Source organism: Podarcis muralis, chromosome 15 (assembly GCF_964188315.1).
Source record: "Podarcis muralis chromosome 15, rPodMur119.hap1.1, whole genome shotgun sequence".
In the NCBI taxonomy this organism is placed as follows: domain Eukaryota; kingdom Metazoa; phylum Chordata; class Lepidosauria; order Squamata; family Lacertidae; genus Podarcis; species Podarcis muralis.
The window spans coordinates 29,318,563-29,334,340 of NC_135669.1; the positions used below are offsets into that span (position 1 = coordinate 29,318,563).

Consider the following 15,778-nt stretch of genomic DNA (forward strand, 5'->3'; position numbering starts at 1 on the left):
ATTCACAATGTAATAAGAGCCCCACCAAATTCACAACCAAAACGCCCACTGAATTGCACCTCTCCTTTAAAATGTGCACCACTCTGAATTTTGCAATCCAGTTCCCCCACCAAACCATACACACAAGTATGTCTGTGTTAATGGTGATAATGTACAAAAGTGCAACCTATTGCTTGCATAAATGCATGGATTATGAGTAATATGCAACGTTTGTCTACAAATTTTCATGCAATATATATATATATAGAGAGAGAGAGAGAGAGAGAGAGAGAGAGAGAGAGAGAGAGAGAGAGAAAGAGAGAGAGATGTGTATCTCTGAAAAACTGACTGACCTGAACTTAAGACTCAGAAGCTGAATTGGAGAGTTGTTACCATCCCTAGTGGGAAGACACAACCCATCTTGGCTCTCTGGTGACAATTCCTCTGTATCTTTCAGACCTACTCGTGATTTTTTCAGTGTCTCCCCCAACTCAAAATAGCCCCCCCAAATGCTGGAACCTTTTGTCATCATCATCTTTCACCCTTCACCCTCTGAACCACGTTCACCCACTGTTCTTTGGGCTCTTGCCCGGCCTCTGAAACTTACACTATGGAAGGCAGAGAACATCTGTTGCTGGTGTAGAAATAATCCTTCACCGTAGCCTTTGGGAACGCCTTCTTGGAATTCTGTACGCAGCAGGGAGTTGCTTCTGCCTCAGCTATAAGAGGTGGGGAAAGCAGGTATTGTTATTTATTTACGAAATTCATTAAAAACCAAGTGGCTATCACCAAAGACATCATCATCCAGTTGACCGGAGGGTTACCCCCATCTTACCTGTCCATAGAGCCTCATGCATTTAAAAGCAGGAGTGGGGGACTTCAGGCTTGGCTGAATGTGGCCCTTCAGGACTCTCCGTCTGGCCCTCAGAACTCTCCCCAGACCACGCTCTCCTCCCTTACCAGTCTCTGCTCTCCACCTTCCTCAAGTGCCCAACTCTAGCCTATCAAGGCCAAGGAGCAAGCACTGCCAGCTCTGGTAGGCTTTGAAGTCTACTAGACAAGATCACTGCCACACATTTCTCTGAATAAAGTGTTGCTTTTTAAATTCCCTTTAATAAAAAGTGTGGTGCCCTTTATCCTGTCTGTACCCAATTTCCATTGTGCTGAAAACAAAACAAGTCTTGCTCTTGCATTTAACTGCTGTGCTACACAGACTCTCTCAAGGTGACTCATTTTGGAGCACCCCTGAGCCCATCAAACCCAGGTACTGTGATTTGTTGACTAAAATTAGTAAATGTATTAAATGCAAAGTAGCTATCACCAGAGGCACCATCATCCACTTGACTGGACTGCAATCCTCTTCCTTTCTCTATCCCTTATATTTAATAGCAGCAGTTAGGCACCTCCTTCTGAATGTGGCCCTCAGAATTCTCCCTGGACTTGGCTGATGATTCGTGTGCCAGGATGGAGAAAGGGGGAAAGAATAGGAGACTGGAGGTGTGTGTGTGTGTGGGGGTAACCCTGGTTTTCTGTGTGTGGCTGGGATATATTTTGCTGTACGAATCTGAGAGGCACATTCCCCTCCTCCCCACTTTCCTTCTGGCCATACTCACTACCTCTGGGTATGTGAACCCCCCAAGAAGGGAATGTGGCTCTTGGTCTGAAAAAAGTTCCCCACTTCTGTTGAAAAGCTGTCATGGGCCACACTCTGCATGGTGGGCCACAGATGGGTCTGGGCTTGATGGGGCACAATTTCCAAGGAAGGTCTCCTGACGAAGCCCCAGTGAAATGAACAGGATCTCATAGGGATGCCATGGGGGGGGGGGGGGGAGAGGGAGAGAAGCATGGTCCTCCTAACATGTCGGTTCCATGTAGCTGTCATGTCTCAAACCTATTCATTTCATTTCTAAGATTTTTTACCCTATCCCTTCACCATAAGGTCCTGGGGTGGGTGACAACTGTTATAAATGCAAATATAAATACTGTTATAAATACTGTTGGAAGAACTTCCTTTTCCTCCCCCCTCCACCTGCCGCATGGATGTGTCTATGTCTTTTCTTTCCCACTATCTAAGATGTTTCCATCTTGGGTTAATGCATTGCATCAAGGGGGCATGTTCAACCAAAAACACCTCCCCATTAAGCACGGCACTGGGCCACCTCTCCAACAAACTGGTTGGCACATCCCTGAGATGGCCCACCCTAGTGATGGCCACCAACTTGTATGGCTTTAAAAGAGGATTAGGTTAATCCATGGAGGACAGGGCTATTGATGGTTAATAGCCAGGGTGGCTATGATCTGCCTCTGCAGTTGGAGGCAGTAATCAGTTGCTAGAAACCACAGGAGGGAAGAGTTGCTTTTGTGGGTTACCCATTGTGGCATCTGGTTGGCCACTGTGAGAACAGGGTTCTGGACCGCATGGCTCTTCTTGCATTCTTATGTCCTTATTCCAGCTAATGTCCAACCACAGGTCAATCAATGCCACGGAACAAGAACTGACAACTCCAGTAGGTTTCCAGGTCAGCTGAAGAGGGTCACAGCAGACAATGCTCCCCATGAAACTTTTTAATTCTTTTTAGATGAAGAGACTGATGCCCCTCACCATGTCTCCCCATTTCAAAGTGCTTTATCCCAAAAGAACAAGCTCCTGTACTACACCCACAAGTGTGCCTCATCTTAGAGCACCCCCAAGTCCATCAAGGACCAAGAAAAGACACCACAAGCCCCTGTGAGTGTCCCAAATCTCCTAGGAGAATCATGTGGAAAGAGATTAGAATTGACTTACCTGGGGCAGCAGTGGCCAGGGAGAACACGGCCACAACAAGGAGAGCAGCTATGGAAGCCAGAGCGATCTTCATGTTGTCTAGTGATGAGGAGCAGATTTGAGGACAGACTCTTCTTATATAGTATTTTGGCTGAAGTCACAAGGTGTGGCGCAGAGAGGACACACACAGAGCTTCTTCAGAACTGAGGAGATGATGTCATGGGGGTAAATCATTTCATGGGTAGCAGAAAGGGGAAGTTGGGCACAATCAAAAGATGCAGTGATTGAAGGAGGCTGATGTAGGATGAGGCACATTTCATCGGAAGAACCTTTCATGAGAAGGTCAGCAGTTTCCACACAAACAGCCCCACACTGGGGGATGGCAAGCAACCCACATCCCACGATATAGAGGCAGGATGCAACACTTGGGGCTTTTGCGTTTAGAAAAATGGTGAGCAGGGTAATACAAGTGCAACAGTTTGTGCACGGAAAATATTCCTTAGCTGTGATTTCTGCACTGCAGAGGGTTGTATACATGCCCAACACTTTCCCAAACTGACCCTTCCCTGTAATCAATAAAGTTGTGGCCTAATTCAACCTAATACTGTATCAGTCTCCTGTGTCCATTCTTTTGGCCCTCCCTACACTGGCCGTGGACGTCGCGCGGCTGTGGCAGCAACTTGTTCCTACATGAGGTAATGATGGCCAACTTGGATGACTTTAAAAGATGATTAGACAAATGGTGGTGGGGTAGGGATGTTAGCGATGGCTACTAGTCACAAGGGCTAGTAGATGTTTGTATCTCCCCAATCAGAGGCAGAATGTCTTTGAGTACCAGGTGCTGGGAATCCCAGGTGGGGAGACTTGCTGTTACTCTCATGCAGGAACATAAGAACAGCCTGCAGGATCAGGCCAGTGGCCCATCGAATCCAGCATCCTGATCTCTTGAAATGTTTGAGGGAAACCAGCAAGTGGGTTTCAAGCACAAAAGCAACTCTTCCCGCCTGTGGTTTCCATCTACTGGTATTCAGAAGCATATATTCAGAGTACATCTAGTAGCCATCTATAGCTCTCTCCTCCTCCAGGAATTTGTCTAATCCTCTTTTATAGCCATCCAAGCTGGTGGCCATGACCACCTCTGGTGGAAGTGAGTTCCATAGTTTAATACTGTTAAAGGCCTCTGAGGACATATAGCAACTTGTGGAATGATATCTTTAAAGTCATTTCAGGTTTATTGTTTTTTTTTTCCTTAAAAAAAAGGTAAGTGTAATTAGATAGGCACCTGATCCTTCTGTCGGGTGGGAACTGTTGAATGTTGATGGTTGCTTCTTGCATAAATAAAAACAATAAAATATTTGGGTGTGGACAACAAAACTACAGGATGAATCAGCAAAAATTAAATTAAATAAAACACAAGGCAATAAATTTAAGAAGCCAGAAAGTATCTAGTACAGAGCATTGCAATCGCCACAACAGCTTGTAGTGCCCTCTGCAATCTTCAAGTGGTTCATGGAGAAAAGCCTTTTGAAGCCTCTTCATTGTAACCCTCCTTGCTTTCGACCTTCATAAACTGGTTTCCATTTTCTTTTCTTTTGTTTACTGGGTTTGGTTCAGTTTCATCAAGACGAGTTTCCATGAACTCGGTGATCTGTGATTATGTAATTTCCATCTCCAGAATTGAGGAGATGCTACCATAGTGGCAAACGAGTCTGCTGTTAATGGAAAAGGGAAGCTGGGTGCAACTGAAAGATTAAGTCCATTTCCAGGAAGGAAATTTCATGAGAAGGAGGTCAGTTTCTGCCCACGCAGCTCCTCAGTGAGGAGGTGGCAAGGGACCAGCACCCCATGAAACAGAGACAGGATGCGAAGGAAAGGCTGCAACATTGCTTTTGAGTTTAGAAAAATGTGGAGCGGAGAATGATAGAGAAGCACAGTTAAAGTAGGGAGCATGTTCCTCCAGGAAAATGTAGTGATGGAGGGCCACCAGCTTAATTTGTGCAACCAGATACTTCTGGGAAACCCAAGAGCAGCACATTGGGCTAACACTCCTCCTCCTCTGCTGTTGTTCCCCTTGTTTCTGGTTATTCAGGGGCAGAGGGAGTATAATATAATAATCTGGAGTATAACATAACAATCATGACTAGCAGCCATCAATCACCCTCTCCATCAGTGCTTTTTCTCTAGAGCAATAGGTGCTGGTACTCACAATGAAGTTGTTACAGTAAGTGCCATACTTTTTAATAGCAAGAGATGCTGGTACTGCGTACCCTTGAGTACCCCCCTGGGAGCACTACTTTCTATGAATATGTCTAATCCTATTTTAAAGCCATCCAGGTTGGTGGCCAGGCAGGGGAAGATAAGGAACCAACATTTACCAGCTGTGACAAATGGTCAGGATGGATGATGGGAGGTGTAGTCCACCACCTTCTTCTGGCGCAAAGGAACACTGTGACGGAAACCAGAATGCACAGAAACACCGTTTACCTTCCCGTTGCAGCAGTACCTATTTATCTACTTGCACTGGTGTGCTTTCAAACTGCTAGGTTGGCAGGAGCTGTGGCAGAGCAACGGGAGCTCACCCCGTCGCGGGGATTCGAACCGCTGACCTTCTGATCAGCCAACAAAAGAGGCTCAGTGGTTTACACCACAGCACCGCCTGCATTCAGAGGGCATCACATTGGCTGCCCTTGCTCAAAATGCTAAGGCGCTATCCAATCGATTGTGTGATATGAGTCTGCACCCACCTATCTCTGAGTGATGGGATAGGAATGGGAGGGGTTGGGCTATACATAAATGCACACGAATATAAAAGTACAGTGTTCACAGACACACATGCATGCATGCTCACGCACATGCACATTCCACAAACTCTTTTTGAAACTCTGCTCAGTATCAGAAGGTGTAAATGTTTCTAAGGTTCCTTCCCTTGGGTGGGAGGGTTGCTTGTTCTCAGCCCCCTGACCTGAAAGGCTCCCAAATGCCCCCACCTTCCCGCCCATTCAACCTCCTAATGCATGTAGATTGGGAGCATCTGGGTGAAACAGTGAATTTCTCCACCTGCTCATGCTACTCACATTCGGATGGGGATACTGCAGCCCAGGGCAAACTATCTTGGGGTGGGGGTGAAGGGGGAGATAAGGAACTGACATTTGTCAGCTGTGACCAATGGTCAGGGTGGATGATGAGAGTTGTAGTCCCACAACATCCAGAGGGCATCTCATTGGCTGCCCTTGCTCAAAATGTTAAGGCGCTGTCCAATCGATTGTGTGATATGAGTTTGCACCCACCTATCGCTGTTTTATGCCAATGAGTGACATCATGGAGATGATTGACAGTTAGAGGGAGTGGTGCTTTTAACCATAGAAATAGAGGCTATAGTGACACACCTGTCTGCAGGTAGCAGCAAGATCCTCCTGGCCATAGGAGCCAAATTCTAGGGGCCGAAGTCCCTTCAGCCACACCCCTCGATAAAATATTAGAGCTCCACTCAAGTTGATGAACATTGCCATTCAAACTGTGTGTGTGTATGTGTGCGCGCGCGCGCATGTGTGACATGTCGTGTGATCAATTATGTGGGGCAGGGCTTACCTGCTCCCTCTCCCAATACTTTATTCAAGTTGGCACCCCTGTCTCTGGCTCAGATCTTATTTCATGCAAAAACTAAAAATGTGAGTTTGCATTAAAAAACCCACACCTCTCCCAATGAAAAGGATGTAGGGATCTGGAGCTTTTTAACAGAGTGTGCTGCAGAAGGATTTCCAGCTGGGGGAGCTTCTCTCCCTGTCGCTGCCTGAGCTGAAAATGCTGAGCCCCCCACCCCTGCTAGCCCTCCACCCTGCCTCTGCCTTTGTCCAGGACAAAACTCAAAAGGGCCGTGACTCCAGCTGACCTTTAAGCACCCCCCACACACACACACTTGCAAGCTAAACTCTCAAATCTGCAATTTTAAAAGAAAGACACTCTGCACATGCTCAGAACTACTCCCTTTAATCATATTGCAGAAGCCTGGTTTTTCTGGCATTCAAAACAGCTTGAGACCTGGTTCCAGTTCTCTTCCTGATGAGAAGGAGGAGGGAGCAAGGAGCAGGAGGGGTGTTGTCTCTATGATGGTGGTGGAAAACACTTCAAGGTCTTCTGTACCCATTCTTTGCTGGGGTCAGCACATGCCTTTCTGTTCTTCTTCTTTAGGTGGAATCTATGAAAAAGGAACAGTCTGCTTAGTGCCCAGTCAAAGCCGAGCAAAAGGCAGTTCTCTGCTTTGGAAGTTCCACAGCTCAGGACTGATGGGGTGTGGCTGGGTTGCAGGGAAGAGAGCTGATTCTGACATTTACCTAGTGCCGGATTTACGTATAAGCTAAACAAGCTATAGCTTAGGGCCCCACTCTCTTGCCCCCCCCCCCCCCACTATTAATATACTACTTCTTAATTGTATTTCAGTTCAACAATTACTTAGATAAAATACATATTTTGTTATGTGCAAATGGCTTTAGATACCTATTAGGTCCATAAATTACCATATAGCATATATTCAACACAAAATACAGCAACAATTTGTTGTTGATACAGCTGGACATATAAAGGGACCTTCAGTAGCTTAGGGCCTCATCAAACCTAAATGCGGCCCTGAATTTACCCTCTAAGGCCCAGGAGATCAAGGTTCAAATCCCCACTCAGCCATTAAATTGGGTGACTTTGGGCTACTCCTAGTCTCTCAACTTAACTCACCTCGCAGGGTTGTGGTGAGAATGATATAGAAGGGGGAGAGCCACGTATACCACCTTGAGCTCCATGGAGAGATATAAATGCTGAGCTGGGGGCTGACGTTTCCCAAAGGCCACATGGCCAATTCAGGGCAGAGAGGAGATTCGAGCCAGGGACCTCCTGACAACTACAAGACTTAGGGATTTCCCTGGCCTTCTAATGCCACATTCACAGTCCTTGTGGCTCTCCCTGCAAAGAATCCTGGGAACTGTGGTTTCCCTGGGGCGCTGGGAACTGTAGCTCTGTGTTGCCTAAACTACACTTTTCAAGGTTCTTTTCTTGCTTAGAGCGGGGTGCTGATAACACCAAGGTTGCAGGTTTGATCCCCATAAAGGACACCTGCATATTCCTGCATTGCAGGGGGTTGGACTAGATGATCCTCAGGATCCCTACCAACTCTGCAATTCTATGATTCTATGAAATGGCACTTTCAGTGTAAGCTGTGGATGTGATCTGTTGCAGCTTAACTTGGGGGAGTTGCTGGTATGCTGGATCTGCACAAATCTGCTGCAAATCAAGGACCAGTCCAAGGATTTGAAACAAACAGCCCTGAGCGTTTGATACTTTCAACATGCAGAGTTGTGCTCCCCTCCATCTAATAAAGTTTGTTGCTACTTACATGACAGCCAGCTTGGCACATGTGCTGGATGCCCTTTCGTAGTATTTTATGGCCTTGCATGGAATTGGTCTATTTACGTAATTAAGGCAGCAGTTGGCTCCTAAGGAGAGGGAGGGAATGGAATAATTTAGTGGCTTCTGTAGTGTGGAAGAGGAATGGGAGATGATGCCCCCCAGAGACTCTGGAGGTCCCAGTCTGCTGCTCTTCTGGAGGGGGGAAGTGACTGTCTTTCCTCTGATCCAGGAAAGGTCCCTGGAAAGGGCTGGGATGGACCTTCCTCCCACCCACCTGAATGGATGCTTCATGGGAAGGAGTCTGAAGCCCCTTTTGGTGGACATTGCCTCCATCACAACAAGCTCAGAAAGGGACAACCCTTGAGAATTGTGGCCAACGTTGCCCAAAATGGTCGTGTGAAGAACATCCTTGGGACAGAAATTAGGGAAGGAACTGCTTATGTGTGTCTGGCACCAGCTCCCCCTTTGAGTATAGTTGAGGAGGCAGCAACAAGGAAGACTTACTCTTATGAGCCACATCCTGAGTCTCCTTAGCAGGTTCCACTGAAAGAGAGAAAGCAAATGAGAGTCATTATGGGTTCCTCTCTCTATGAACTGTCCACTGTTCCACAGCCATAGATATGGCAATCTTTCCCCATGAAACTTTTGCTGCTAGCCTATGACTTGGGTGGGGATGCGGGTGGTGCTGTGGGTTAAACCACAGAGCCTAGGACTTGCCGATCAGAAGGTCAGCGGTTCGAATCCCCGTGACAGGGTGAGCTCTTGTTGCTCAGTCCCTGCTCCTGCCAACCTAGCAGTTCAAAAGCACATCAAAGTGCAAGTAGATAAATAGCTACCGCTACAGCGGGAAGGTAAACGGCGTTTCCGTGCGCTGCTCTGGTTCACCAGAAGCGGCTTAGTCATGCTGGCCACATGACTCGGAAGTTGTACGCCGGCTCCCTCGGCCAATAAAGCGAGATGAGTGCCGCAACCCCAGAGTCGTCCATGACTGGACCTAATGGTCAGGGGTCCCTTTACCTTTACCTTTATGATTTGGGTGAGACTTTCTTAGGGTGGCTTTTTCACCCAGCAAAACAAGGAAATCCTGTGGCAGCTTTCTCTGGGTGAGACAAGTGCCTTGTTGTGGGCCAACATTTCAGCTCTGTGTTTGGAAATCCCTGCGATTTCCCCACCAGTCCCCTCCGCTCCTGCTAAGATCCAGAGGCCAGTCTGGGCAAACGGACTCACTCTGGTGCCTGCACCACGGTGGCACTGAGGACCAGTTGCCCTGGGGCTACATAACCAAAGGGAAGTCCTCTGTGAGTCAAAGCCTTGGTCTGTCTCTCTTACTATCATCATGCATTGATGAGCATTTGCTGTCCAGGGCTTCCTTTACCAGCCCCACCTGGAATGCTGGAATCACACCTGAAAACTATGGCAAGCAAAGCAGGTGCCCTACTGCTGTCCTGCAGCCTGTGCTGTCCTACTACTACTACTACTACTACTACTACTATCAAAATAAGGGATAGAAGAAAAGGGCAGACTCACATGGGCAAACAGAAGCCAGGGCAAAGGTGGCCCCAAGGAAGAGGAAACCGAAGGAAGTTGAAGAGAGCTTCATGGCAGGTGGAGATGGAGGGAGGACTCTAGACCCTCCCAGGTTCCTTCCTCGGCTCCTTCGGTGCTCAGTACCTTGAGGATCCCCTGGTCTCTTTTTATAGACAAGTCTGGCCACCTTGTCTCTAGAATGCGGAGGTGACATCATGGGGGAAATGTATGAAGCAGCGAAGTTTCCGCTCCATCTGATAGCGATGAAGATACCGAGGGGCTGATGTATGGGCCGATCATGAGGCCCATAATCTGCGGCTCCTTTGATTGAGAAAAGGGTTGATAAGAGCCTTATCGTGCACCAACTTTGCTGCAGCAGCAGATCCACTTTCTGAGAAAACCCACAAAGAATTTAGATGCTTCAAAAACATCAGGGGAGGGTTGGAGACCATCAGGGCAATAAGCAAGCAAAGGACAGCCGGAACAAGCTCCTGAGAAAAACAACCCATTTTAGGGTTATGGATGGGCAGCAACCAGGCTGTGGGTGTAGTGGAGCCATGACCTTAAGGACTCCTTTAAAAGAAAAAAGGCTACATTGTCCAAAGTGGAGACCTTCTTCCATCACTGCCTGGTGCTGGCAGAGGCCAGTTCCTGTCTGCTAGATCCACCAAAGGCCCACCTGGACCTCCTTTTTGACTATCTTGTTTATCAGGCCTGGATTTGCATTCTCCCTGCCAAAGCTGTAGGGACCCCTTGGACCTCCCCACCCCACCCCACCCCTCATTTGGAGTGTCTGCTTCTCTGCTTGAGTAGCACCCAGCTGTCAACTGGCTCTGTGGTTCTGATCACCTTCCATGCTCCTGTAGCAAAAGAGTAACTTTAACTTTACATCTTCCCCAGCTGCAACAAAACATGTCTCTCCTGCATCGGTCTCTACAGCCACAGCAGGTGTTGCAACCTTCCAACAGCTTGACCTCACCCCGAAAAGGCTCATTCCTCCATTGTCTCCCAAGGCAGATGGATGCCAACATGTAGCTTAAGGGATAGACAGGATTTTCTTGCTGAAACTAGTTTACAGCTCAGGATCCAGCAGGTCTGCTGGGTTGAGGGGCTCTGCTCAGCTCGTGTTCCTGGGAAAGCCAGAACTGGTCCCTCCAAAGCCCACAGTTGCATTGCTGCAATATGGCCCACATGGGGCTGCCTTCTGAAGGGTGTCCAGAAACTTTGGCTGGTCCAGGATGCAGTAGGGAGGGTTAGGGCATGGGCTCCTCCTTGAGAATATCCAACTCCTGTTTTACAGTGTGAATGTAAGAAGAACCTGGCCATAGGGGGTCTCACTTAGACCAGAACACATGTCTCAACCAGTGGCTTCTGGAAAGCCTGTGAGCAGGCCATGGCAGCAATAACCCCCCTCCTCTGCTGTTGCCTCCCCTGTTTCTGGCTATTCAGGGGCAGGGGGAGTGATTCAAATAGTTGCAATCAGCTCTGGGAGCTGGGAGAGGAGTGGGAGGGGTGCACTACACAGAAACACATATCCTAAACACCAAAATAAAACAGAAGTTTACACACACACACTTGCCACAAACTTTTGTGACTCTGCTCAGCATCAGAAGGTATAAATCATTTGAAGGCTCCTTCTCTGGGACGGGATAGTTGTCTGCTATCAGACCCCACACACCCCCGAGCTTTGAGAGATGGAGGACTGAACGCCTCCTCTGCCCTGCCCAGTCAGGACTGGTTGGAATTTTGCTGATGACTAGAAACATCCTAATATGTATAGAGTGGGAGCACCTGGGTGAAAAAGTGAGCTTCCCCTTCCACCCATGGCCAGATTTGAGGAGGGGTCTGCAGTCCTGTGCCCATGAAGGAGGGAATACCATTCCAGGTTTGGGTTGTTATGTTGCCTTGGCAGCTGGATTTTACCTAGGTCCTAGCCCTGCCTCCTGTGCCTGGTTCCACCATTTCCTGGCCAGATTCCCAGCTTTCCTTGGAAAGGAAAGGCAGCTGTTGTCGGACTACAACTCCCATCAACTTCTAGCCATCATGGTCAATGGTCAAGGTGGATGATGGGAGTTGTAGTCCAATGACTTCTGTAGGATACCATGTTGGCTGCCCCTGTTCAATATGAGATATGAGGTGAAATGTTGCGAGCCACCCTCCCTCAGCCCAGCCCAGCCCTCCACTTCAGCCTTTGGCCAGGATGAAAGGGTTGGGAATGTACATTTTCAGTTGCGAGGCTATAAATGAGAGGCACTCAGCACATGATCTGCATCACTCGCTTTAATCATATTGCTTCACGTTTTGCACGGCTGTTTCTTTCCAGCATTCAAAGCAGCTTGAGCTCTGGACTCTCTTTTCTTCCTGTGGAGAAGGAAGGGGAGGGACGTTGTCTCTATGGTGGGGGAAGTTTGCGGATGAGATCCTTGACCCACTGATCATCGGGGTTAGTGCAGATCCTTTTCTTCCCCTTTGTGATGAATCTGTAAAAGGTGAAATGTCTGTTTAGTTCCAAGTTGGTCAAGGCCGGGCAAAAGATTGTTCTCTGACTTGGGATTGACTGGGGTGGTGCTGAGGTCTGGTCCTGACATTCATCCTCCAGGACCCGGGTCAAGGGTTCAAATACCCGCATAACATGAAGCTCTATGAGTTATCTTGGGTCCAGTATAGTCTCTCAGCCTAACCTACCTCACAGGATTGTTGTGAAGATGATATGGGGACAGGAGAGCCACATATACACCACCTTGAGCTCCATAGAGAGTTATAATATAAATATGGTTAACATAATCCAATCAGAGTTGAGGGGCTTAAGGCAACTTGTCCAACCCAGGGCAGAGAGGAGATTCCATCCAGGGACCTTCTGACAACTAGAAGACTTAGGAATGACTCTGCTCTCACACACATCATACCCTTAAAGCACTCTTAATACCACTTTCACAGTTTTGGCTCTGCCCCAAGGAATCCCGGGAGCTGTGATTTTTTAAGTGTCCTGAGAACTGTAGTTCTGCAAGGGGTAAACTAATCTTCTCAAGAGTCTTTCTTTAAGTGGCACCAATGTCTTTTCAATATGACCCGGGTGCACCTTAACTCAAGAGAATTGCTGGTGGGCTGGATTTGTACAGCTCATTGGCCAAGTACATGAAGTTGGCTGCAACTCAGTGACGAGACAAACAATTGAAAACAAAGAAAACCCTTTGTTACTTTGGAACATGCAGAACGTGCAGAGGTTTCTGGTTGTTTGTTTTTTTAAAAAAATAAACTTGTTGCTACTTACATGATAGCCGGCAGGGGGCAGGTACTGCCTGCATACTCATAGCTAACCAAGAGCTTGAGTGGAATGGGTTTCCTGTTATATTTCACGCAGCAGTGACTTGAGCCTGTGAAGGAGAGGTGAGGATTGGAACAGTTTAGTGGCTTCTGTACCATGGAATGTGAAAGGGGGATAGTTTTCACAGAGACTCTGGGAGGCCCCGGCCTCTCCTTGAGAGGGGAAGGGTTCATTCTCCTTCCGATCAAGGGAGGTTCACTGGGGAGGGCTGGAATAGACCTCCTTCACTCCCCATCCACCTGAACTGATGCTTCATGGAAAGGAGCCTGAATCTCCCTGCAATGGATGTTGCCTCCCACACAACAGGCTCAGGCTGGGGCAGCAGGTGCAGCCTTAAAAACTGTGGCCTGAAATATGGTGATAGGACTGTCACATGGAAGATGGAGCAAGCTTTATTTTCCTGCTGCGCCAGAGGGGAGGACCCAAACCAATGAATTCAAAAAACAAGAAAGGAGATTCCGACTCAATGTTAAGAAGAACTTTCTGAGGGTAGGAGTCATTCAACAGTGGAACAGGTTCCCTTGGAAGTGGTGGAATCCCCTTCAATTGAGCTTTCTAAGCAGATGTTGGGTGGCCTAGAGGACCTTTGGGTGCATTCCAACTTTACAGTTTTATGATTCTATGAAATGGCTGTCTGAACAGCATCCTTAGGACAGAGTAGAGAAGGAACTGCCCATGTGAATCTGGCACCAGCTTCCTCTTTGAGTATAGTTGAGGAGGGAGGACAAGGAAGACTTACCATCACGAGCCTCATCCTGGGTCTCCTTGGTCTCTTCCCCTGATGGAGAGAAATGAATGGCAGCTCAATATAAGTTGCTCTCCCTTTCAACCATCCACCATCCCATTGCCAAAGATACGGGATTCTTTGCCCTGTGAAACTTTCATTGCTAGCCTGTGACTTGGGTGAGACATTTCTTTTTTTCTTTTTTAATTTTTAATTTTTATTTTCAGAAGGTTGCAAATTCAATACAGTGGTACCTCAGGTTAAGTACTTAATTCGTTCCAGAGGTCCATTCTTAACCTGAAACTGTTCTTAAACCTGAAGCACCACTTTAGCTAATGGGGCTTCCTGCTGCCACCGCCGCTGGAGCCCGATTTCTGTTTTTATCCTGAAGCAAAGTTCTTAACCAGAAGCACTATTTCTGGGTTAGAGGAGTGTGTAACCTGAAGCGTATGTAACCTGAAGCGTATGTAACCCGAGGTACCACTGTACACCTTGTGTATCTCCTTGTGAGGAGATCCAGAGACCAGTCTGGGTGGGCAGACTCACTCTGGGGCCTGTGCCACTTCAGCTCTGAGAACCCGTCATCCTGGCACCACAGAGCCAAAGAGAAGCCCCCTCTGGCTCCATTAGGGAGCACACACTTTGCAAAAATGTGTATATTTGGAGCTTTCTCTAAAAAGCTGGTGAATTTTCATGAGAGCTTTTAAATAAGGGAATGGGCAAACTATGTAGAAATGCAGAAAACAGACCCGGCAATTGGAAAAATGGGGAAGAAAGAAAGAGGGAATGTGACGGAATCATCACCCATTGCTAGGCCCTATCCTAGTTAAATTTATTTAAAAGCCGTTATAAAGCACTTAAATATTTTTAACTCTCTATGTACTTTACAAATCTCTCTATATCTGTCTGTCTGTCTGTCTGTCTGTCTGTCTGTCTGTCTGTCTCCCTCTAATAAAAGTAGCCTGCTGGATCAGGCCAATGGTTCACCGAGTCCAGCATCCTGGTCGTACAGTGAAGGAACAGTTCCTATGTTAAACCAGGAAGCAGGATTTCAGCAAAAGAGCACTCTACCCTCCTGTGGTTTCCAGCAACTTTCCCCTTCCCCTCCCCACCAGCCCCTCTCTATAATTATTACAACCTAATGATGAAAGCCATCCTGCCCATCTTTCAGCTGTAAAAGAGGGTCTAAATCTCAGGCACACAGGATGCTGCCCTATCCTGAGTCAGAGCCCTGGTCCATCTCTCTTACTAGCACCATTCACTGGTGAGCTTTTGCTCCCCAGGGCTTCAGGTAGTGAGTCCTTTACCAGCCTTACCTGGAAATGCTGGAGTCACACCTGAAACCTATGACAAGCAAAGCAGGTGCTCTTCCGCTGACCTACAGCCTGTGCCCCAGGAGAGGAGAGGAAAGGAGGATGGATAGACACCCTTGACTCACCTGAAGAGGCATCAGCCAGGGCAAATGTGGCCACAAGGAGGAGGAAGACCAGAGCAGCCAAAGAGAGTTTCATGGCAGGTGAAGATGGAAAGACACTTTCCAGACTTCTTCTTCGTTTATTCAGTCCTGGGTACCTGAGGCTCCCCCAGATTTCTTTTTATAGAGGATTCTGGCTACCCAAAATCTAGAATGCAGAGCTGATGTCATGAGACAAGGGCTTTGGCAGAAGCATTGCAGCTTCCTCCCCAGCTGATGCCGAAGGAGATAGCGAGGGATTGATACCCAAGATTGAGAGGCAGGAGTTTATCATCTGTGGCATCCTTTTGTTGATAAGGAGGCCCATAAGAGCCGTTTTGTGGACCAAACCTGCTGCTGCAGCAGATCCACTTTCTGACCAAACTTGCCAATTCCTGTGTAAACAGTTCAGATGCTTCAGAAGTAGATAGCTGGTTTATGTGTCCCATCAGCAGATGTAGAATGCATCCACCAGCTAAGGACCATTTTGGAGAGAGATGACTTGACCATGCTCTGATAACTTTCAGGCTGGGTTTTTGTGATGCGCTCTATGTGCAGCAGCCAGTTTACTGGCTGGGGTTCTATTTAGATCTCATACAAAGCCCTGCTCTA

The 15,778-nt window shown here is 47.7% G+C and overlaps 2 protein-coding genes across 2 annotated transcripts; both read right to left on the minus strand.

The window, feature by feature from the left end:
* Positions 1 to 6,749: 6,749 nt before the first annotated feature.
* LOC114585122 (C-C motif chemokine 5-like) lies at positions 6,750 to 9,841 on the minus strand. Its single transcript, XM_028707438.2, has 4 exons — positions 9,665 to 9,841; positions 8,642 to 8,680; positions 8,124 to 8,223; positions 6,750 to 6,938 (listed from the first exon to the last, which is right to left on the minus strand). Exons 1-4 carry the CDS (start codon positions 9,735 to 9,737, stop codon positions 6,845 to 6,847), a joined length of 306 nt encoding a protein of 101 aa, XP_028563271.2. The 5' UTR covers positions 9,738 to 9,841; the 3' UTR covers positions 6,750 to 6,844.
* A 2,085-nt stretch (positions 9,842 to 11,926) lies between these two features.
* Positions 11,927 to 15,332, minus strand: LOC114585074 (C-C motif chemokine 5-like). Its single transcript, XM_028707334.2, has 4 exons — positions 15,152 to 15,332; positions 13,729 to 13,767; positions 12,936 to 13,038; positions 11,927 to 12,144 (listed from the first exon to the last, which is right to left on the minus strand). The coding sequence occupies exons 1-4, from the start codon at positions 15,222 to 15,224 to the stop codon at positions 12,057 to 12,059; spliced, it is 303 nt and encodes a 100-aa protein (XP_028563167.1). The 5' UTR covers positions 15,225 to 15,332; the 3' UTR covers positions 11,927 to 12,056.
* Between the last annotated feature and the right edge of the window lie 446 nt (positions 15,333 to 15,778).

What these genes read in the sequence shown, in the direction of transcription:
- LOC114585074 (XM_028707334.2), bottom strand. Translation starts at nt 15,224, where the DNA reads ATGAAACTCTCTTTGGCTGCTCTGGTCTTCCTCCTCCTTGTGGCCACA. An exon ending in CCTGGCTGATGCCTCTTCAG is followed by an intron (nt 13,768 to 15,151) that starts GTGAGTCAAGGG and finishes TCTCTCCATCAG; the next exon opens with GGGAAGAGACCAAGGAGACC. An exon ending in TGCCCCCTGCCGGCTATCAT is followed by an intron (nt 12,145 to 12,935) that starts GTAAGTAGCAAC and finishes CACCTTTTACAG; the next exon opens with ATTCATCACAAAGGGGAAGA.
- LOC114585122 (XM_028707438.2), bottom strand. Translation starts at nt 9,737, where the DNA reads ATGAAGCTCTCTTCAACTTCCTTCGGTTTCCTCTTCCTTGGGGCCACC. An exon ending in TCAGGATGTGGCTCATAAGA is followed by an intron (nt 8,224 to 8,641) that starts GTAAGTCTTCCT and finishes CCCTCTCCTTAG; the next exon opens with GAGCCAACTGCTGCCTTAAT. An exon ending in TGTGCCAAGCTGGCTGTCAT is followed by an intron (nt 6,939 to 8,123) that starts GTAAGTAGCAAC and finishes CCTTTTTCATAG; the next exon opens with ATTCCACCTAAAGAAGAAGA.